This window comes from Labrus bergylta, chromosome 23 (assembly GCF_963930695.1).
Source record: "Labrus bergylta chromosome 23, fLabBer1.1, whole genome shotgun sequence".
NCBI lineage: Eukaryota > Metazoa > Chordata > Actinopteri > Labriformes > Labridae > Labrus > Labrus bergylta.
Window position 1 is genome coordinate 3587973 of NC_089217.1, and position 23369 is coordinate 3611341.

Consider the following 23369-nt stretch of genomic DNA (forward strand, 5'->3'; position numbering starts at 1 on the left):
TGTATATACTGTAAAAACTACCTCATGTTTACTTCAGCATCTTTGCACTCCTCACCACTGCACTGTTATCTTATATTATTTAGCCTTGTACATATTAGTCTTTGCTTATTGCTTTATTTTTGTATTTATTGTTGATATTTAATAAAAACGGCATGTTGGCTATCAGACTTTGTACAGAAGACCCTTCGTTCAATTTCAAGGCTCCAATGTTGCATTTTAAGTTTTAAATTAGAGTTATTTTTTCACATAAAATTCAAGTCCCTTGAATGCATCACTACAAAATCACCAATACAAATACTACACGTTTTTTTGTTTTTCTTTCATAAATAGGATGAATTTTGGGTGAATGAGTCTGTATAATATTTACAGTCTATGGTCTGTAGCCTAAATCAGGAAAACGTCGATTTTTTCTTATGCAATTCATGTCACAGTTAAATTATTTCAACCTTTCATGACGCACAGCAGGCCCCCCTAAAAACAGCCAAACGTGCTGTGTGTGCGTAACTCATCTCCATGAGCCCCCTCAGATGACAGACTATATAAACCTGTGCTGAGGTGAGGATGACACACTTTCTCAGTCTGCTCCGGTGACACCGTGATCTGATAACCCCCCTTTATCCCCCCCTCCAGCCTAAAGCTCTTTGCACTCATGAAGACCGACAGCTCGGTGCAGGCGGCTCCGTTCAGCGGGAGGAAGCAGAGTCTGATCGAGGATGCTCGGCGGGAGCGCAGCAGCGGCTCCCCGGGCTCTCCGGGGCCCGACCGGTACGGAGACGGCTTCGTTTTCGAGGAGAAGCCGGGCAGGGTCACCGTCAACGTCCTGTTCACCCTCAGCAATGAGAAAAACTCAGGATTCTTCAAGACCGGGAAAATATTCGAGGTAATAACCACATTTAAAAAAAATCAAATAGCCTACCTATAGACTTACTTTAAATGAGTGAAGCCCAATATGCTCTGCAAAAATACTCTGGTCCTAAAGCACCAGTGAATCTTTTCATTTCTGCAACTCTGTGCTGCTGCTCCATTACATTTCAATCATGCATTTTCGGCTGAATTAATTTTATAAAGTAAAGTTACTCTGCAGGTTTAGATACAGTCTATGGTTTAGATTTGTATTAAGATAAAAAAAATATATAGAGACCAGAACAGTTATGGGTCCTAATATTAATATTGTGAAAATTAATTCATTTTTATTTCTCTCTCTTTCTGTTCTTCTTAGTTATTTTTTCTCTCAATGTGATTATAGCGCTCTTATTTTGAAATTCACACTGTTAGTTGTGCAGCTTATTGTCGCTCTGTGTTAATGTGCAGGCTATGCAAACGTCAATAAAGTAAAAAAATATAATAACACACAAAAAACAATTTGGATAAGAAAGAGCTATCAGGAGAATTTAAAGTGGTTGAGTTTGCTCCTTTAGCATCTGGAAGGTTTTCTTTAGAGACACTTTGAATCTTCAGTATTTTTGAAACTGAACTTGAAGTTCTGAGTATGTCATCCATTATTGATCTTTATTTACTAATTAACTGATAAATTGTTTATAGTTGTTTTATTTGCAGTAAAAAAAAAAGTTTTGTTTTGTTTGTTATTATGAAAGAAGTAAAAAATCAGCTAATCGACACTTTTAGAAGCTGAATTTGCCATTTATGGTTGAAAATGTACCAAATTAATTATTTAAATCCTGTAATTAAAACCACATTTCGGCCGCCGATGGCTTCATATTTATAACAAATATTCTATGAAGTTATAAATATTTTAATTATGGCTTTGTATTAAAGAATGGTGGGAAATGTCTCTAAAAGGCAACAACTGTTTGTTGTTTTGTTTGCGTCCTGTAAATCGTCTGGTTCCAATTTGAGATTCAAATCACATATTTTGTATTTAGGTTTGTGCATTTTTGTCTCAAAGATCAGGAAAAATCCTTTAAAATGCATCATGTTACATAACTTCCACACATCAACACTTCTCTGGTAACTGTGAGCTGATTCCTTCCCTTGTTTCCCACTCAGACATTTGAAGCTAAACTTCTCCACATCGAGAGTCGACCGGGGAAGAAGTCAAAGAACAGCACGACGGACCTGGAGTTCTTCATGAAGTGTGAAGTTCACAGCTCGGACCTCGACGTCTTCATCAACTCACTGCAGAGAGTGGCTGAGGACGTTCGCTCCATTCCCGACGAGAAAGGCAACTACCTGATTTTATTACTGCACCTCTTGCTGCACTGCTCCAGTCAGTTACAACCAAATTAATCAAATGCAACCAGGACATTAACAAAAACCACTAATCAATTATTTTCCCTCCTGTCACAGTTCCCTGGTTCCCCCAACAGATAAAAGACCTCGACAGATGCAACTTGTTAATAACCAAATTTGATCCGGACATGGACGAAGAGCATCCGGTGAGTGCTCACATACCCTCAGCAGAATTTCACATCAGCTGTTAAAGGAAATACAGCTTTCTTATAGTCATTTTAAATCTTTTTCTGCAGGGATACAGCGACCCAGAATACAGAAAAAGACGAGCTTTCATCTCCGAGCTTGCCTTCACATACAAACAGTGAGTCAGATGTTGTCAAATGGAACTTTTATAGTACTAAATGTCATTGAAATATTCTCTCACATATATATGTTGTTCTTTTTTGGTCACAGGGGGGACCCTTTGCCCACTGTGGAGTACACAGCAGAGGAAATATCCACATGGTGAGCATGAACCCAGACACAGCCGTACTAATGCAGATGCACTGTGACAGGATGATGAAAGTACAATGATGTGTTGTTGTTGTGTTTTAAAAAAAGGAGGGAGGTGTACCGACAGCTGAGGAGTATTTACCCCGGTCTGGCCTGCAGGCAGTTTCTGGACGGTCTGCAGCAGCTGGAGAAGGAGTGTGGCTACGGGGAGGACCGCATCCCTCAGCTCAGGGAGGTTTCTGCATTCCTGAAAGGTGACGACAACGACACAGAAGAATTAGTGCTTTAACATTTATATAAGTTTGAGTTATGTGGAATTCAATTTAAAAAAAAAAAAAATCAAAATAGTATAAATTCAATTTGTCCCAATTGTTAATCGTAAAATAAAACATGACTTATTTAGCTGAGCGGAAGATTTAAAATATCTACTATAAAATGTTTAATAGTTTGAAAAATGACATAAAGCAATATACAATTATGAATCATCAGTACAAAAAGAGTCCCAACTGGTTGAGAACTGTAATTCTGAGCATGTTTGTCCATTGCATTTTGACAAAAGAACTGAGTCTGTGCATAAATGTCATTTTGGTGAAATACATGCAAGTGATTATTGAAGGATTTTAAACGACAAGAAAAGAAGAGAATGTTTCTTTAAACCCGATAGCTATTTAGGACGTAGATTCTATCATCTTCTTTGGAACCCTGACAGTGCCCGTCCTTCTCCTGTCTATTATCTCTTCTTCCTCTTAAGCGTCTTCTTTCTCAGTGTAATGACAAGCGTTTCCTCTCCGCTCTGCTTGTTTCAGAGAAAACGGGTTTCCAGCTGCGTCCAGTCGCCGGCCTCCTGTCAGCCAGAGACTTCCTCTACAGTTTGGCCTTCAGGGTGTTCCAGTGCACGCAGTACATCCGTCACGCCTCTGCGCCCATGCACTCTCCTGAGCCGTGAGTCATCGTTTTTATTGACACCTGATTATTTTGACTCCTGAACTCCGCTTTGGTTTTTGCTTTGTTATTAACTCGGTTTTATCTGCTCTGACAGAGACTGCTGTCACGAGCTGCTTGGACATATTCCCATGCTGGCAGACAAAGAATTCGCACAGTTTTCCCAGGTACTAAATGTGCGGCACCACTATACAATATGTTCTCAACAACTTCTATTGTTTCTTACCTTTAACACTGATTTCTCTGAATCATTTCAGGAGATTGGACTCGCCTCTCTTGGAGCGTCAGATGAAGACATTGAGAAACTGTCAACGGTAGGTTTATTACGTTTTCTGAAATCTTAAATGAGACAAATGTAAAAGTAATTTAAAAAATGGCATGGGCAATTCTTACATAGTCTAACGGGGTCTCCAACAGGTAGCTCGGGAGCTTCCTGTTGGAGGTTTTCAGTTGCTCGCCTATAGGTTGACCGTCTGTGTTAAAAAAAATAATAATAATCTGACGACAGTAAATGCACCTCTTTCCACTATTTATATATTTGGCCCATAAAACAAGTGTAAAGTAGTGATGTTTTCTTGGACATTGATGTGGGTTATTGTAATTTCACATGTGTACAAACAGTATCTTAATCCAGCTGATGTGTGCTATGAAAATAAATGCAAGCGATTTGATGCAAGTAGCTCTTGGCCACTTTCATTTTTTCAAAGTAGCTCTCAGATGAAGAAAGGTTGGAGACCACCTGGAGTTTTTTTTTTTTTTTAAATCTGGACTGTAAAGTGTTTGTTTTTGTTTTTTTTACAATTTCATATCAAATATTTAATTCTAAATAAATTAATTAATTAATTAGGACAATCCATCCATTTCTATATCCATGAGGAAGAAACTGGCTCTAAAACGGATCTTTAGTGCCATCTAGTGGCCCATATAAATACCTGCAGATCACTTGAAAGCCTGCATAATAAATGCTGTTTGTTAATTTGCCTCTCTTATTGTTTTAGTTGTATTGGTTCACTGTGGAGTTCGGCCTCTGCAAGCAGAATGGAGCGGTGAAAGCGTACGGCGCTGGACTCCTGTCGTCTTATGGAGAGCTCGTTGTGAGTGCATGCAAACATAAGAATCATAATTCACCATGCGTATTCTTTATCAGCTGTTTGTCCTGACAGTTTTTTGACATGTGCTTTCAGTACGCTCTGTCCAATGAGCCCGAGTATAAACCGTTTAACCCCGAGGAGACGGCGGTGCAGCCGTACCAGGACCAGACCTACCAGCCCGTTTACTTTGTGTCCGAGAGCTTCGAGGACGCAAAGGCTAAGATGAGGTTTGCACATTTTTACTCCATCATGAGTGTGTTGACTATGTTACAGCTGCTGTCGAGTGAAAGCCTTGTAAACCAATAGAGCAATCTTGTGCATCAGGTTTGAAGATGCAACTTCTTTTTCAGGTTTTTATTTCAATCTTACTCTTACTTTTTTTTGAATGAGCATTGCTACCGAGTCAGAAGTTTAAATTGGAACATAAAATCAACATAAACCTCTGATTATTTTTCTCAATTTGAATGCTTAACATCATTTTCTGTCAATTGTTTTCTGGTCCTAAAGATAATTTTATTTTATTAGTTCATAGATTGAAAAATAACATCTGTAGAATTAGGGTTGTTAGAATACCAGAATATAAAACATAAGTATGAAACTAGTAAAAATCAAATGATGATATGTCTGAGGTAACTTGGAACACATTCAAGATGTGTAAAGTAACATTGTGGATGTCTATGTCAATTAGTGCTGAAGTAAATTTTTTTGTGGCCTAACTTAGTATTCAGTATTTCTTTTAATACTCCCCCCCCACACATCTAATCACTGCATCTCTAAAATTCTCTGTCATATGCTTCCACTTCAACAGGAGGTACTCCGCAACGATTAAGCGCCCCTTCACAGTTCGCTACGACCCCTTCACCTGCAGCGTGGAGGTCCTGGATCAGCCCGGCAAGATCCAGAATGCTCTGAGCCAGATGAGGGAAGACCTGAAGACCCTGCACAGCGCCTTGGAGAAGCTGAGTCTATCCTAAGACCAGGAAATGTTCCCTGCAGAGATGAGAGAGTCACACATACAGACGGAGAAAACTGGATAAAGATGGACATTTGGCCAGTGCAAACTGTACATGAGATTACAAACGACATGTAAAAGAAAAACCACAAAGTAGTCACGTTTGTGAGGTTTTACACGGCCATGTGTGTGTGTGTGTGTGTAATGTATTATGTAAAAAGAAATAAATGTTTATTTTCATGAAGAAACTTCAGCGTTGTGTGTTCCACAAAAAAGTGCTGAAGCAGGAGGAATAAAAAAAAAAAACACAACCGGAGCGAACCACTACAATACAGGGGGGGGCGGGGGGTACTGGCCACGTTCAAGATTTTAATTCCAAACCAACTATTTCCATTTTGGAAAATCCTTGGAACCCATTTATCATCTTGTATTGGTAAGGAGTTAATCAGGAATGATTTAAGGATCATGTTCCCTCAGATGGTCAAGGCCAAAGCCGGCGCTGACGTCCAGCTCGTGTGTAGTGAGGCCAGGTCACCGAGACCTCACACTCGACCACATCACGGTCCGCAAACCCCTGAAACTGTTGACAGACACTCTTCTCTCTTTATTTCTCTTTCTCTGCTCGGCTGGAGAATTCGGCCCTTTGGGGTTGTTTTTGACGGGCGTCCAGTGTTTTTGATCTCCACGCTGGCGACGATGCGTATCAGACTCGCTCACGTCAAACCTCCAGAAAGACAAATCACCTCCGACTGCAAGGCTCATAAAGCATCTCCGCCGTCAAAACCATGACTGGCAAACCCAACCGCCCCCTCCCCCCCCCCATGCATCGGCCACCTTGTGTTTGGAAGCTTTCCCCTTCCCATAATTCCACTGTACAGTAAATCAAGCCCTGTGAAGGCCTCCCTAGGAAACCCCAGTGTTTGTGGAGTAAAAAAAAGGGGGGGGGAGAAAAGATACAGCAAGTGGAGGGAAAGAGTGATCTACAGCTTGACAAGTGTGCGGGGACACACACACACACATACTTTACTCCAAGCAAAAGTCAAACACTTTATAATTTCTTGTATCTTGTCCCACATCCAGCGCCCTCAAATCCTCAAATCCCTGCGAAAACCGCCGCCAGAATCCGAATCTGCCGAGCGCCAAACAAAAGCGGGTTTGCCGCCGCAGTGATGGGGGCAACCAGGATCCAGCTCGAGTCTGCTCGCCGCAAATCCCAAATGCTGTGTCATCCTGACTCCAACCATAAGTGTTTTCCTTCATTGATGTCACGGTCTACTCATCCCCTTCGCTGGCCTTGTTTTGCCTCCTCAAGGGAGCTGGAGACGAGGTCATGAGGTTCACTCTGTCCTCAGGCTTCAGAAGATATTGGGGATTTAAGACCTGATAAAGAGCTAAATGGATTTCTTAATAGTTTACAAATTGTCTAGCGATGCTTCATAGATCATATGTGAGAAATTAAAAAAAGACAGTTTCACAATCTGGAATCAGGCTAAGAAATGGCTCGCCAAACTGGCCCTGTCCAAAGTGCAGCACCTCGAAAAGGCACGTCATAGCTCTTTTCTTTGGACGGAGCGAGGCCCGGATCAACCATTTTCAAACATTATCTTTGGTACGTGAAGGTGGGACAAATACAAAATCCTGGTGTACATAGATTAAGGTTAAAACTTGGCAATAAAGCTCTTAATCAACATACAAAAAAAGTCTGATCAAGAAACAGCACTAAATGAAAATTCAAAGAGGAAAGAAAGGATGTCTAAAATGTTGCACACATCATCACTTCTTTTAAAAGGTTTAAAATCATAGATATTCTACAATTTAGCAATATTTCATGAAGACCGGGGTCAGGGCTGTGTAACATGCACCACCAGCGTTTAGCAAAGTTTGAAGTACACAGAAAAGAAAAAGAGAACAGGCTGTATGTGCATCATCAAGAGGCAGATCTCATTCCAGAGACTGTGCTGAGAAGGAAAAACTTGGAAGCCCAGAATGACCTGGCACAGAGGAGATCGTTGCAGCTTGATGCGTCCACTGGGGGGGCAAAGAGGAATAACTTAGAAAGGAAGAGGTGTTGGTTGATGCGACATAGTGCATCATAACATTTGTCTGCTAAGCTAAACTAGCCAAGTCCTGAATCCAGAACAACATGTTCTTTTGCCTCTGAAAGTCCTCATAAAGCAAATTGGTGTATTTCCAAAAAAATCTATCAGTTTATGAAGGAGCCATGTTTAGTTAGCCAGGTCATGAATACACAGTACCTGATGATGGACTACACCTCGTGTCGAGCTAGCACATGAACTCAAATGCTAATTAGTTAGTTTTTAAGATTCAATGAAGACACATCGTGTTAAAAAAAGTATCAGCTAAACCGTTTTGATGGATGTTTTTTTGTTTTTACTTTCCAGAAACCAGGCTTGTGTTTTATGCTAAGCTAGGTTAAACACCAGCTTTTCTCTTTAGATTCTGCATTTTATCTGTTTAAAAAAAAAAAAAAGCATACATCCCACATTTAGCCTACTTCTTCCTTTTCAAGCTTTTGGTTTTGACCAGGACAGAAACTGGTTAGCAATTTCTTGTTCTGTTATCATCCTTGGGCCACCAAACTTATTTTCAGTGTGTAGACAAATCAAGCACGTTTTAGTTAAAGGCTTTATATGTGATTTTTTGATCCAGCAGATGTCGCCCTTGAGCACCAGCATGAAACCAAAACAACTTGCGCTGCATTGTTGTGTTAGCATGCTAATGCTAGCGATCTTTATTATGCTCGTATCTTCACACTGCATGTAAATTTACCTGAAATGAGCGTGATCTAGAAACACAGTTAAGCAGTGAGTACAGTATGTTATTCTTCTTTTCTCTAGTCCCTCAATTAAACAACTTTTATACACGAGGGGAGGAGTCAGCCGGCCATTCTGGCGATGTAAACAAACTGAAGATAGGACTCTGAAACTCTGAAAGCATCACAGACAGTGGGACTCGGGTGTTACACACATTGTAGACAGTCATGACTCACAGAGTTATTTTCAGAGGATAGACTTGATTTCTACATTTAAGTGTGAAAAATCACATATAAAGACTTTAAGGTTTAAATTACTATCAATGGAGCGCCGGTGGCCAAGCATTGAAAGTTATACAGATTCGCCCTTCACACAACTTGTTGCCCCGACAATCAATCGACAAAGTCCCCTCCATCATGTGATCGAGCCCTTTCCGACTGATTCTCTCCTCCCCATCAAGATCGACGTAATCGCTTCATTCTGGGAAACATTTCACAACAAAACCAGTCGTGAGATCAAATCAAACACCGGGCCTCAAAGAGCTCTAATCTCCGTCTTTGTTTCCCCTTCATATCAGGCTCCTCATTATTTTTATTTGCACTGTTTTTTTTTTTTTTTTGTTGAGCCCGGGGCTTAAAGCTGGAAGAATCATCCAAGGAGAGGGAGATTAGGAGAAAGTTGGTGAGGATTTCCAGGGCGGTCTTGATCTCCCTTTCATGTTATTAGTCCAACAAACCACAAAGAGATCAGACATCATAGCTCCACTCAGGGTTACAGTAAAGGTTAAACGCAGAGGTTTTCAGCGGTGACATGTGAGAGTGTGCTTCCAGGAAGGAGGCAGGTTTGTAAGATGTCCAATATGCATCACACTTGCAGGAATCAGACGATGCATTTCTGCTCATCGACCATCAGGTGGTGTCCTTGAGTCGCTGGGATTTGTTGAGCCAGTGTGCCTTTCATGACTCATGCTTCTGAGGAAAGTGGCTCCGTTAAGATTCCAGTGCCCTTTTCTTGGGAGCTTATGTACTCTTTGGAAAACGTTTTGGATTTAAAAAAATGGCAGCTTCTTCTTGCATCTTGACGTTGACGTCTACAACGATACACACAGCTGCTGTAGCACCAGCTTCTACAAAAAATCAAGACCACACTTGAGCGTGGACAAGGAGTGCAGTAGCATGTTTTTGCTTTGCGGATGGCGGTTAACGTTTCCAGTCCAAGAAATATACAAGATCGACGAATCGGTTTTGAAAGAGTGGAGGGTCTCCTCCCCCTCCCTTGGCCTCTGCTCGCTCCTTTTATGTCATGCACATGCATCGCCATACAATAGATCTTAAGTGTTTCAGCTTCCAGAATGACATTCATGAAGTAGAATAAATGGCTGTCAGACGCTCCAGTGTGATGCGCACAGTCATCCAAACGCTGCACCCTCGCAGATTAAGTACATCTGTGGAAACAAGCTGCCACCCTAGAATGATTCATGATCGAGCTAATTAAACATTGCGCCTTCTGCTGCTTAGAGGGCTCTGATAATGGAGATGGTGGTTTCTCTCACATGGCATTCCTGTGACGGTACAAGGAGTCTTTGTTTTGCTGGAGGGGCATCACAAGTTTCTGCAGAATGATCCCTTGATGAACTCCGTGTTTGGGGCGGTTTGATAATTATTCACCAAAGAGTGAGGGGAACATTTCGTCCTCTTCCTGCATCTCTAAGATCAGATTGTTTGTATGTCATGGAGGAGTTCATGACCTGAGATGGCCTCTGAACATCCCAAAGCTCTTCCTATGATTACACTAACAACCCTTCTGCAAGGTTTGTCCAACAGCTGGAACACTGCCAGACCACTTTAGTTTCCCATCATCCAAACTTTCCTGTGGATTTCCTGCGCACCACAGCAGGTGGAACCGCACATATGAGGGATATACTCTTGATGGGATTCAGAGTCTCTCATCGACAGTGAGAAAAATGAGATAGCGAGAGAGAGAGAGCACCCGGGGGCAGCGATCATGTTGACCGGCGAGGGTGGAGAATTGGCACCGATTCCTTGATGCGTTCCTTTGAACTTCAGTTTTCTTGGCAGGACATAAGACAGCTGATGTAACTTTGCGCTTCAGAGAAAAAAGGAAAATATCGCAAGACAGAGTGTGGACCAGCACCTTTTTAATCTGTAGCCCCGACCTGAAGGGGCGGACAGAAAACATAAAAGAACAAAGCGCGAGCGTTTTATTTTTTTGCCAGTTTCCATCGATATCACTCAAAACTCAGTAGATACTCAGAAAAATACTTTATTGTTTATTTATGAGAGTAGAAACACAGGACCTAGTTATCCACCGTGGCAGGTGCAGTTGCAGATGTCTACATTTCAGTCATCCAGAAGCAGAGTTTCCGATCGCCTCCGATCACACACAACGGAAGTCTCCGGTGCCAGCTGAGGCCCGATCCCACCGCGGCGGATCCGATCGTCACCGGCTGGAACGACACCGATATTTCATATAATACTGCTGCGGTTGAGAATATTAAAAAAATTAAAATAAGAAACCGATCTGGGATGTGAAACGCATCTCACTGACCTGTGGGTGGCCGAGATGGTGGATGAGTAGCTGACTACAGATCTTTCCGGGACATCCAGTGGTAGCGAATAGGTTTTCATTGGCTCGAGACCATCTGAGGAGGGAAACAGCATCAAATTAACTTTTAACTGTGTTGAAACAGCTTCAAATGGATACAAATTCATATTTAAGGTTTTTAATCTAAATGCACCAAAAAAATTGATGATGCAAGTTTTAGATGCTTAAAAGATGATTTTTTTCTCGATTTTCTCAGTTTTCTAAGATACGAGCATGAATGAATTCCTCTTACTTGAATAGCCGTGCTTTGTCTATGTGAGCGGGTCTTTTTTCTTGAGGATAGCTGCAAAGAGAAGAAACATCATTTGGGCACGTCCCTCATCTCGTCATTCAGATCCAACGGTATACCAGCCGTGCTTCGCTGTTTACCTGGAGCGAGTTATGTCCCAGATGAGCCAGTCGTTTCCTGCCACGGCGCCGACTTTGATCGTGTTTGTGAGGCACCAGTCGGCCGACATGAGCGGCGACTGGCCGCAGTCCAATGACAGGATGGCCTGCTGCGTCACCAGGTCGTAGAAGCGTATTGTCCCCTTCTTCTCAGCCACCATTAACTGAAGGGGAAAGAGGGGTCATTGTAAATTATATACTGTATATATAAACATGTTGGAGACAAAATAACAACAATTTAAGATACACAATTTTCCATTTTTTTCTGACCACACACCTGACCGTGTAATGGGAGTACAGTTTGAAGTTGCATATAAACTTCTACCTCAAGAGTATGACCTCAAAGCACGAGTTTCTATCTGAAAGAAGTCCTTCATACCTTGAATGCTTCCTCCGGGTGCCAGCACACACTGATGCCAGGAGAGCGAAGTCTGAGAGTAGTGCTTTCATTTCCATCCAGGTCCCAAACCCTGCACGGATAAATCAGGTATCAAAATGTACACAGAAAACTTGATGCCTTCAGTGTGTTGAAATATTTTTTTTTTTACTTTGTTTCATTTTCAAATTCCAAGATTTATACTCGTGCAACGCTTTAATTTTCATCGAAAAGAAATTCCTATGGATTCTTTGTAAACATTAGAGATCTCAGGTTAACGTGAAAAGGTACAAACTGAGGGATTTTAATCCACTCTCATTAGTATTAATGATCATTTCACTTCATCTGTGGGCCGCACTTGCACTAAAATTTCAATTTCTTTTTAATTATTTTTATTTGAACATGTTCTATTTTAATGTTTCTTTTCTTTCCTCTGTCATGAAGCTTTTGATGTCTTGTGTGAAGCACTTTGAATTGCCTTGTTGTTGAAATGTGATATATAAATAAACTTGCCTTGCCTTAAAATTCACGACGACTCCACTCCCTCTTAATTAACAACAAAGACGGGATTTGAGCGATTCCAAGAATAGCCCTTTGATGCTTACATAATATTTGAAAGAATTCATTTTGCTTGAGTTTTTTTTCTTTGGGGTGCTTGATCTAAAACATCATTTTATCATCCATATATTTTAAATGTAACACACATTCAACTTTGACCGGGAAAGACGTGAGGGCAAAGTTTCCAAATGACCATGTACCAAAATAATCTTAAAAAGAGGCGGTTAGTTGTTTCTTTAAAAAAAAAAAAATGTTTCAAATTTAAGTTAAGATGAACAAGTATCACATGGGAAATGACAGTTTCTTTTTTTGTTTCTCATTTATCCTTGGTTGTGTGTGTGATGTGATGTGATGTGATGTTCAGGGTCTTTCTGCTTTTCCAGGGAAAGAGAGCTCCTTTTCTCAGAGCTGGGCCCTGAGCTGTGAAGACAGACAGGCTAATGCTGGACTCCTCTTTCAGGGGAAAACGCCAACCTGACATTACATTGAGCTATGATAGCAGGCGCAGTAGCATGGGCGGAAGGGGGGATGGGGGCGGGGGGGGGGGGGGGGGGGGGGGGTGTTGACACACACATCACCCTGGCCCTGAATCTGCGTTACGCTCCACTCGGATTACAACAAATGTTTCGCTGTGGGCGGCCCCGCTGCCATTCATTTTCTGCGGAGTACAGAGAGGGCAGCAGAACGCACGTCAGCTCAGGAAAAAGTTGAACAACATCCTAGTTAGTGCGAAATGAAAACAGAGCGGACTCACAACCCAATGACCAACCACGAATCAAAACTCGGTTGTGGATTACGACCAATCTTCATTCAAATAATAGTCGGATCTAAAATCTGAATAAGGCCTATGATAGCAGAGAAACACCGCAGATGTAATGGATCAGTAGGATGGAGGGAACTTCTTGTCCTGAGACCTGGATCTCTGGTTAACCACATCTGAACTAGAAGAAAAGGTGGGGAAGGGGGCACGGTGGTGGCTACAAGTTTTTCTGGGAAATTTAAAAAGAAACTCTGGTGAGGTATGGGATGAAGTCATGCAGGATACATCATCTAATAAAGCCTTCCAAAGAGCATCTAAAAGTCAAGTGTGTTGTTTGAGTGATTGATGGCGTCAGGGAGGATATGCCCCGTCTCAGATGGAGACCTCAGTAAACACTCAACTTTTTCCCCTTCCTCATCTCCCCTGCAGCAGGATAGAGCCCCGGTCAAAAAACTCTCAAAAAACCTCCATCATGGAGCATGAGCGAGGCCGAGAGGGAAAAAAAATACAGAACCCTCAGACCACACCAGGAAAACAACGGTTAAACCCTATTCTTTCAGACCAAGCACTGCTCAATTGCACGCTACACCACCAACGGCCAAACCGTGGTCAAACCGCTCCGCCCTTCAAACGGAGAGCACCGACTCCCTGAGAAAACACGACCTCGGGCCAAACGAGGTGAAAGACGCGAGAGCTCTAAAACATGCACGACCCTCTCTGATGAAACACGGCGTAATTGCACAACACTAAAATCAAACCGATAACACTTCTCTTCCATCGAAAACAAGAGTGGAAAAAGGGGACATCTGAAAATCAGGTGTGGGATGACTGCACGGGCCAGGGCCTTACGGGCAGTGAGCGGAGTTAAACGGGGAAATGCCGTAAGCGCTTTTGCGATATGATTTATTGTAGAGAGTAGAGTAAATAATCGAAAGGCGACTCTCTGGAGGGAGAGAACCGGTCGAGTCAAACCAGCAAATAATCCCATCGCAAAAGCCTTTAAGAGGTTCACCCTGGTGTCGTTGCACAACAGGACCGGTCCAAAATTTGACCTACAAATTAAAGAGTTATACAAAAATATTTGACGTAATAATTACTTTGTTGAATAGTTTGACTGTGTTCTTTTATTTTGTCGGGCCACAGGTCAGAGATTGCATTTTCAGCCCCCGCCAAAATAAAACACACTCCCAGCACTTTGCCTCAAATCCAATCAAGCTCTGTTATCAGCTCTCTTCTCATAAAGGAGGGTTTGCTGATGGAGGTAGGGTAGGGTAGGGTGGGGGGGGTGGTGGTGGTGGTGGGGGGGGGGTCCACTCACCCCCTCCACCTCCCTATACCCTTCTCCCCTGGTTTCCGTGGCGACTGCTAAGCCCGAGGTTACGGTCAACAAATTTGTTGCAATTCTGATTTTTAAATCCCCATAATATTTAAAACAAGACACAAGATAACCAACTAAGAGTAAGTGCCCGAGGACACATCGGACATGTTGCTGCAGGAGCTGGGGATCGAACCCTCGACCTTCCATTTGAGAGACGACGACGACGACGACTCGACCATCTGAGGCCGCAGCCCGCCCCGCAGTGTTGAATAACATTCAGATTAAACTCGATGTTTTAGAGCGTATTTACACGATGGTTGGATGTTGATGAAAAGGCGAGAGATTGGTTGAAAAGCATGTCGGGGGGATATGAAGCTGTAATTTGTTTCCCTTACACAACTTAAGGGATTGGGCGAATGCAAACAGATTAACATCGGGAACAGGACAACATGCTGTAAACCATATGCATATTGCAGCAGCAGCAGCAGAAGCAGCAGCAGGTGTGTTATCCTGACTTCATCTGTGAACTCAGTCAACCCCAAAATCCTCTAAGCATCCTGCAGTGTGGCCTCATGATCTCTAGGTGGCAGGTTTCCCCACAGACTCCCTCTCTCTGCGCGTCTATACAGATACTTATGAGCTGATATAGACTACATAAACCCAATGTAAACTCCCTTAAGGGCGTGGAGTCTGGCTCCCCACCTCGATGCTGCAGCGTCAGGTTGCACGCTGGCTACAGTCGAGTTCCCACAACTGCAGGGGGACGGTGATGACAAAGCTAAGCAAACTTATAGTAGAGGAACGGCTGCCAAATCTAACAGAGCGATGGAGAGGTCATGAGAGCATACATGCAGGCAATCACCTCCCCTCCCCTCCCCTCCGTCTCTGCAGGACTAGTTTCCTCCTCTCATATTGAGGCTCAGTTTGTGTGGGCTGACTGGAAGCCCCTTCTCCCGTTTAACTTGATCCATCCCTTGTTCCGCCTCTGTCTTCCTCCCGCGTCCCATATTTTCTCAACATGACAGAATTTAAATCTTTCAGCAGATGGAGCGCACCGCTGTTTTCTCTGGCCGGTCAGCAGAGGAAGGGGAAGAGGAGAGTGGAAGGGAGAGGAGGGAGAGGAGGGAGGGGGGGGAGACAAGTTCGGCCTGATGTGGCAGAACGAGGCTCTGAGCAGGACACGACGATCATGGAGCTGCGTGTCTGTCAGAGTGTTTTATAGGGCAGAATTTTACACTGCGATATCATACTAGTGAAAATAAATGATATCAATACTTGTTCCGATACCACATGAACAAAAACACAAGCACTAGGCATCTAATATCGGGTTGTTTCTTGTGTTTAGTTCCCAAAAATTGCAAGCGAGTTTCTGCACACTGCCTACGTTGGCAAAGCGTCAGAACCAAAAACATTGCCAACGAATTTCTGCATTTCAGATCTCTCTCTCTCTCTCTCTCTCTCTCTCTCTCTCTCTCTCTCTCTCTCTCAGCAGCTTTTGGTTAAAATATGAAAGAGGATCTGAATTCAGTACTTTACAATCCTATCGATCATTAAAACAAAGCCGATTGTATCGTTTTAAATCACAAATTATTGAACACATGACACAGAGAGATAAGGCTGTCATATTTCAACACGATATGTCGAGTGAGTGTTTTCATGTTTTTTAAAGGGATAGTTTGGTATTTTTAAAGTGGGAGTTTGTATGAGGTACTTGTCAATAGTAAGTGTATTAGCTACAGGAGATGTTGGTCAGAGAGCCTGCTTGAACACTAGGCTATACATCCCTGCAGATGAGGCTGTTTGTACCACATAATTGAGCTATTTTTAAGAAAACCTGAAATAAAAAAACATGATTATATCATTTAAAATGATTGTTGGGGTTTGAACTTTTGATCAGACAGAAGAAGCCAATGTTTGCATGTTGCATTCGATCCAGCCAGCAGGGTGTCCCAGGCGTGACCCCGTCTTCTGGCACATTTCCCTCCCTCCTCTGGCATTAATTGAAAAAGGAACATTTGGGGACCCCTTGTTTGAGATCCCCCTCAGAGCGGAAAAACTGCCTGCAGTTAATTGGATTTCCATGTTCAACTAATTAGCTAGAAAAGCTACAAAGCAGCTCTGTGCTTACGCACGGTCACACCGGAGCATGTGGTGCTTAGCATCGTGTTTCACTGTGGAAACAAGGTCTCGACTTTCTGCACCATTAACAGAGAACAGGACTGAAAATCAGAAGCGGGGAACACAAACACACACAGACACACACACAAAAAACACACACACATGGAAATAAATACGGTTTGGACCTGCAAGTGTGGTCATCGCTGACGGAAGCAATTTGTTTCCCCTCCGTGGGCTCGAACACCAAATGGTTAATGTAGCTGGTGTGGCCCTCCATCACCTAGGCAACAGTGGATAGAACAATATGTAAACAAAAGACAGCAAACACATGATAGATAACCTGAAATGAGAATCTCTGAGATCAAATGTGTGCTCGATGTACTGGCTCTCTGTGCTGCTTTTCCTGTATCACTAAGTACTACATGTCAGCACCGAGTCAAGAGAAGTTTGACGTCGTCTGACAAGCGCAGTTTGTGGGCCAATGTGCTCCAGATGTTCCACTACCTTGACTTCATGCCGATCCTGAAGATCAGAAGTCAGCAGGCGTAGCTTTCTGTCGGCTGCAGCGGTGCAGAATCTGCGCAGGGGGAGGAAAAGAAAGGGAGGATGTGAAAACAAACAAAAAGAGAGAACATCAAAACAGAGTCAGACTTTATAGACCCAATGACAGACGACATCTCTCTCTCTCTCTCTCTCTCTCTCTCTCTCTCTCTTTGCACACACACGCCTGCGGCCGCCCCAGACTGACACCTCAGCACGAGAAGGTGTCGGCGTGTGTGGTAGAGACTTGGACGGCGATCAGTAGAGAAGCTGCCAGGGAGATTCTAATTGCAAGTAAGATAAACAGGGAGAAAAACAAGATTCCTCACGCCATCTACGCATGTCTCTTGTTGAAAAAACCTGCACAGAGAGCCGGGCAGAGGACTTTCCCTCTAATCAGCCGCAGTGCACACCGGTGCCTGCAATTATTCACACAATTACACTACCTCACTTGTGACAAGAAAAACACACACATATCAGCAGAATAAACAGACAGCGGTTCACACATTTACAGATGGATTTGGCGTGATGTCACTGCATAAACCCCTCGACGTGCTCCAGGGTGTTACTGTTACAGTAGATTAGATTATATGAGGATGGGAGGTCTAACCCCCCCCCCCCCCCCACATGTTCATGCTACACTTTGCAGGGACTGAAAATCCAAGCCATTCTCTCAATTGATTTCCAATAAGCAACATAAAAAAAAAGAAAATCAGCACCAGAGAATCTGAGCAGCTGTGATTGTTGTGCAAACACACGACAAAGACTTTGCTCTGTGAATTCAACAAAACATAAATCGTCTTTGGCTGCATTCAACATTTGAATTCTCTGCTCTCAATGCAAGTTAGTTAACAATATCTCATCTTTTTGCTACACACTTCACAATATGTAAAAAGGATTTGGAAAAGCTCCTCGGAGGTTCTTTTGGTTTGCGTCGATTTTGGCGCCCCCCCGTGGAGAAAGTGGTGTGTCGTTACGCTTTGCTGATCTTGCCCTGTATATTTTAGCAGTTTTAAATACACAGGGGAGTGTAGGGCTGGGCGACATGGACCAAAAGCTGAATGGCGAAACTCGATATATATGGATATGTTTTTTATTAACAGTGAAAACACATGGAAAAATAAAAAACCTGTTTGTGAATTTAAAAAGTAGTATCATGAAATAAAAATGTTCCTTAAATACAATGAAAGAGAGAGAGAGAGGAGGAGCAGGGTGAAGAGGGACAGACAGTCAGTCATCATCAGTGAGATGAGAAAAAGGTGACCTGGCACCTCTGTAACGTTATTTTAATACAACATAAACTATATCCATATTAACAATATTGTCTTACTCTTTATCTTGTTTGAAAATATATCAATATATCTTAAAAACTCGATATATTTCCCAGCCCTGTATAAGTGTATAAAAAAAGTCTGTTCTTCAGCATGCTGTGAGTCTCTGTTAACAGATTCTATATAAAAATGTAGAATCTATACACAGGCGTCTGGATTTCCAGCTTATGAAGTGCTCTGGTTTCTGTTGGAGTACATTTGTAATCAGAGCTGTATTGACCATTTACACGTATCAGCAGGCTTTTGGTGTTTGCAGAAAAAAACACCAAAACCTCTGTCCTCACTTTAACATACCTGCTTCCAATGCCAGCATTCTAACAATGATTTATTTGTCTCCGTGAACAGATATCTGGACAAAAGTGAAGCTAACAATATAATAAATACCAAACCTTTTCAACTCGAGCCACAAACCTGCTGGACACTGTGCTGCGATAACCAATCAGCGATTCGTTTCCCTGACTACCTGAAATGCATCACGAATGACCGACGTCCATTCATCAATCATTCAAAAATATATTTTCTTCTCCTCCTGAGGACCGAACTGACAACGCTTCACTTTTGATTTTTTTTCCCACAGCTGCATGATGATGCTGTTGTTATTCCTGCAAACAACATATTTGCTTTGGTGCACTTTTGGGCGCTCACTGACAATCTCTGCGTGCAACTGCGCTGTCGTTTAAGATACGGTGCGGTTCTGCCCTCTGCGGCAATGTGCATATAATGTTCACAAGCTAATGGTGCAGAGCCGTCAAAAAACTGCTGCGAGAAGCTAAACAACCCTGTCAACCGTGCCATGACAAGATAAAGCAATATTACTGGACTTTGTGCAAATATGACTCTGCAAGCATCTTCAGCCCCACTGTTTGAAAACTGTCAACATGTGCAGTATGTTGATGTGTATTCATGACATCCATGGACTGTGTGACCAAATGGCTACATGTGAGAGAGGGTCGTTTACACTCTGCTTCTTGCTTGATCACTCTCTCTTTTTCTCTTAGCCTCACCCATTCTATGTATAACTGAAGGCCTGTGTGTGAACTAGAGCGCACTTCTCACACATCCAAATAATGTTCCTTTTACTGTGTCTTAATGTGCTTTTGTCGTATCTGTAAAGACAAATCTGTGTATGCAGTGAAAGCCAGACATTATTTGTGGATAGTCTAGTGTTTGCAGGATTCAGTACTTGGCAGGTTTTCCCATTTCATGCTCTTAGGTGGATGATGGTGTGGCAATGCTCATGCTGCATGTCCTCTCCTCCCCTCCTATTACTGTGGGCCCCTGCTCGGAGTCTAGCCTTGTGAGAAAGTTGTACTTTTCCTGGAAGGCACGGCTGTGTGCAGATCTTAGGGAGCGATGGAACCTGAGTGGGCAGTCATCAGCACAATAACATGCGCGCACGTCACAGGGCTGGCTCGAGGGCCCTGCGGAGTAAACCACAGAAGGCCGGGAATTATCGCTGCCTTTCCTTTTCAATTACAGAAAGCTTAAACACCTCCGGAGGGACCGCCAAACCTTCCCATGCAGCGCTGCAATTAGGAGCAAACGCTCGCTTTCGAACAATCTAGAGCTCGGCTAAACTTCCCTCCCGTCCAAAGCCACCTGAAATAACTTTGGCTCTGATCCGGGGCAGCTGCAGAGTGACAGTGAGAGGAGGCTACGGCTGCATGCACAGAGTGTGTTCTCTGCGACTGCTTCTTCTTCTTCGTCTTCTGCTAAGAGGAGTGTTTGTGTATACTCATCCCGTTGTGTTTGCAGACATACAGTTTAGATGTTTGGCGTCTGACGTGGGAGTGAAGCCTCCTTTTTCCTCGTTTAATGGTTTTGGTGACCTCTTACATAACAAGAGGCTCTAGTGAAGCTGCAGATGTCCCTCCATACAGCCTGTTATTCTAGAGAGGTCATTACTCAAACTGATTAATGACTGAGCAAATATGTCAGCACATTTCATAAAAGAGGGGCATGTCAATCAAACCCAAGTTTCCAACTGTCACCGAATGATGTGCAGTACGTGTATGGAAAAAAAAAATGATGTTGCACGGATAAAAGCTTAAAATCTAAATAATCCATTAAATAAGGCTGTTTCAGGATACAGGGGATAAAAAGGATATATCAGCTAGAGGGCATGGCGGGAAGGAAAACTATAAACACATTATTCTTTTAAAACAGAAAATAAGTTAATTTAGGAGCATTCAAAGTGTTGCTGTCAAGAAGACACATTTGTGGCGTTCTTTAATTTAAATTATTTTCTCAATATACAAGTAAGTTTTAAAGGCACGGTTGGTCATTTTCTCCAGATCCACTTTTAAAGATTTTGATCTCAGTTCTGTTTAGGTCCTGACAGAAATCAATAATTCATTTTCTCTAAAAAAAAAAAAAAGGAACCAAGATGATCCGTCATCTGTAGCAGTTTGTAAGCGTGTAAAAACTTTGACCAATCATCTGCCACAAGGTACCAATCTGATGAACCAATCACGCCTCCCTGCTCGTTCTCTACACCATCGCCCTTTCTGAATATCCACAGTTCAGTAGTCAGTACTATTCAGTAGGAGTTTCAGTATACTGAACTCTCGTGGTCATTCAGTGGTCATTTCTTGGGTCCACCTCAGTATCCTGAACATTTCAGTATGGATACTAACTTCCTGGTTTCATGCAGTATGGATCAGATGCGTGCTTTCAGGAAATGAATTGTATTTTACCCACAATGCTGTGCGAAATTAAACGTAAATCGTCACGTCACGTGCGCCTCCAAATCAAAACAAACGAGCGTGGATTAATTTAATACATTTTTAATCTAGAGTTAAAGTCCCGACTGAAATCACTACTTTTAATTAACAGAAAATATAAGAAATGTCTGCATTACTTTAAAACCTTTCTCCCTCTATTTAAATAATGATTTCACTATTTAAATGTCTTTATTGGTTTATTTTATATTCTGTATATTACCGTCTTTCATTTGTACTTTTCTTTATGTACTGTATGTTATTTAGTTATTTAATCTTTTACTTGATTTACATTGTGATATTGTTTTTTTGTTAACCTGACTGTATATGTGCATTACTCTTCTTGAATAAAGCTAAACAAAAAAAACAAAAAACGGGTGAATGAGGCCGGTTCGGGAAACGTAAATGACGTCACTTCCTTACTAAGTAGGAACAAATATCTGCCTACTGAACAGTAGGTACTAACAGTATACAGCACAGATAGTAGGTACTGACTACTGACAGACTGAGAAGGTACTTGGCAATTCGGATACAGCCCCTGCGTGCACTATATACATGTAGGAGACAAACTGTCACCTGGTTGAGGGTTCTTGAAACAAAAAGGAAAGTACCTGATAGTAGGTATTCTGTCCAGCCTCGACTCAGGGCTCCAAGCGAGAGCATCAACACGCAACTCATGATGGAAAGCGCGCAGGACATTGAACTCAACTCCCTCTACCTCCATGTCCTCCTCCTGTAGACAGAAATACACATTTAAAGGAGAATAATAAACTGCATTTCTGTTTTGGTAAATCCAATCATGTGAAGCCTTTTCTCTAACCTGGAAGAGGCAGGTTCCCACAACCACATACTGGTTTCCACCGTAGGCCAGCAGAGAGACGGGGGTGCCAGAGCAGAAAGGGCTGAATTCAACCACGTGAACGTAGTCCTCACATGGCAGCGTGTAAGTGGGAGTGCGGCTCGAGTCCTCCTGCATGATCATGGATCCTGGTAAAGCTTTATCTGGAAACAAAACCCAACAACACATCAACAAATATCTTCATTCATGCGTTGTTTACTGATGTTGATCTGTTTTTGCACATTTACATTTAATCTTTCATATTTAAGTCTAGTAATGTTTAGTTAAATCCTGGTTGTATATATTCACATTCTTAGTTTTGATATTTGTAGTGCTTATTTACTTTGTATTTAATATTATATTGTGTTTTTTTTACTCATAAAGTAATTCTACTATATTCTCATAGCAGTATATGGTATAATCCTAACTACTGAAAATGATGAAATCCAGTTTTCAGCATGAGCAGTTGCAGCACAAATAACTCAATAACCTTTAAATATCACAATTAAATCAGATGTTTCAAATGCACTCAGTGGATATGCACGTTTTTCACTAAATGTTTGGGGGGGAAAAATCAAACCAAACCTCACTCACATATCAGCGTGTTTTAGAAATGTTGAATTTAAAGACAAACCATAAGCAGTAGGGCTCATAAAAGGTCATTTTTGAAAACTGTGGAAGCCACTGCTTTATTCGGCATACGTGAAAAAACAAGGCAGTGCTTTATTTTAGATATATTTCAATTTCAAGTTGATCCCATTAGCGCTGAGCTGAGGCTACTTTACGGGTTAAACTCCTAAATCCTACGATTAACTACTGCGGATTAGAGTCAAACACAGACGCCGAATTAAGCATCAGTCTTGCAAATAGTGAATGGTTTAAAATATCTCTCAAAACATTCAGCACACAGTTAAGCTGAGGAGCGATTAAAAAACATGAACATTTCTCTATGGGATGCAGTACAGCTGTTATCTGGGTCACCGCTTGCTAGCATTTCTCCAAATAACAGTTTATACTTCGCGAATTCATGTTTTAACAACTGTGGCTGAGTACATGATAGTTACCTCTTATTTATGGGGGTTTACTCCGATTCAGAACACTAAACCGACTGATTAAAAACTCACTATCCTTTTTGAAAAGTATGTATTTCACTCAAATGGTGCGCGCGTTTCATGTGTTGTGAAGCTTCTTCCGGGTTCGGCATGGAACGTACCACTAACGGCAAATGCGAAGGGGTGTTTCGCGTGACGTATTTTCAAACATCGATTTCAAACGTGAAACATATCGGCTATTTTAAAGTTAATTGGGTTTTATTCGTGTCTAGTAGCACCTGTGTGGTCGTCTAATTTGGAAA

General features: G+C 42.2%; 2 protein-coding genes across 2 annotated transcripts; one reads left to right on the top strand and one right to left on the bottom strand.

Moving 5' to 3' along the window:
- Positions 1–559: 559 nt before the first annotated feature.
- Positions 560–5930, top strand: th2 (tyrosine hydroxylase 2). Its single transcript, XM_020646605.3, has 12 exons — positions 560–880; positions 2008–2182; positions 2308–2396; positions 2487–2554; positions 2647–2697; positions 2794–2939; positions 3492–3627; positions 3725–3794; positions 3885–3941; positions 4626–4721; positions 4812–4945; positions 5527–5930. The coding sequence occupies exons 1-12, from the start codon at positions 650–652 to the stop codon at positions 5690–5692; spliced, it is 1419 nt and encodes a 472-aa protein (XP_020502261.1). The 5' UTR covers positions 560–649; the 3' UTR covers positions 5693–5930.
- A 4781-nt stretch (positions 5931–10711) lies between these two features.
- On the bottom strand, positions 10712–23236 carry nup37 (nucleoporin 37). Its single transcript, XM_020646595.3, has 10 exons — positions 23080–23236; positions 21998–22179; positions 21789–21910; positions 17091–17163; positions 16772–16866; positions 11836–11926; positions 11439–11620; positions 11302–11352; positions 11013–11106; positions 10712–10911 (listed from the first exon to the last, which is right to left on the bottom strand). The coding sequence occupies exons 2-10, from the start codon at positions 22157–22159 to the stop codon at positions 10798–10800; spliced, it is 984 nt and encodes a 327-aa protein (XP_020502251.1). The 5' UTR covers positions 22160–22179; positions 23080–23236; the 3' UTR covers positions 10712–10797.
- Between the last annotated feature and the right edge of the window lie 133 nt (positions 23237–23369).

What these genes read in the sequence shown, in the direction of transcription:
- th2 (XM_020646605.3), top strand. Translation starts at nt 650, where the DNA reads ATGAAGACCGACAGCTCGGTGCAGGCGGCTCCGTTCAGCGGGAGGAAG. An exon ending in GCAGAGGAAATATCCACATG is followed by an intron (nt 2,698 to 2,793) that starts GTGAGCATGAAC and finishes TTTTAAAAAAAG; the next exon opens with GAGGGAGGTGTACCGACAGC. An exon ending in GGTTTCTGCATTCCTGAAAG is followed by an intron (nt 2,940 to 3,491) that starts GTGACGACAACG and finishes TGCTTGTTTCAG; the next exon opens with AGAAAACGGGTTTCCAGCTG.
- nup37 (XM_020646595.3), bottom strand. Translation starts at nt 22,159, where the DNA reads ATGATCATGCAGGAGGACTCGAGCCGCACTCCCACTTACACGCTGCCA. An exon ending in TGGGAACCTGCCTCTTCCAG is followed by an intron (nt 21,911 to 21,997) that starts GTTAGAGAAAAG and finishes TTCTGTCTACAG; the next exon opens with GAGGAGGACATGGAGGTAGA. An exon ending in AGCGATGACCACACTTGCAG is followed by an intron (nt 11,927 to 16,771) that starts GTCCAAACCGTA and finishes TTATCCGTGCAG; the next exon opens with GGTTTGGGACCTGGATGGAA.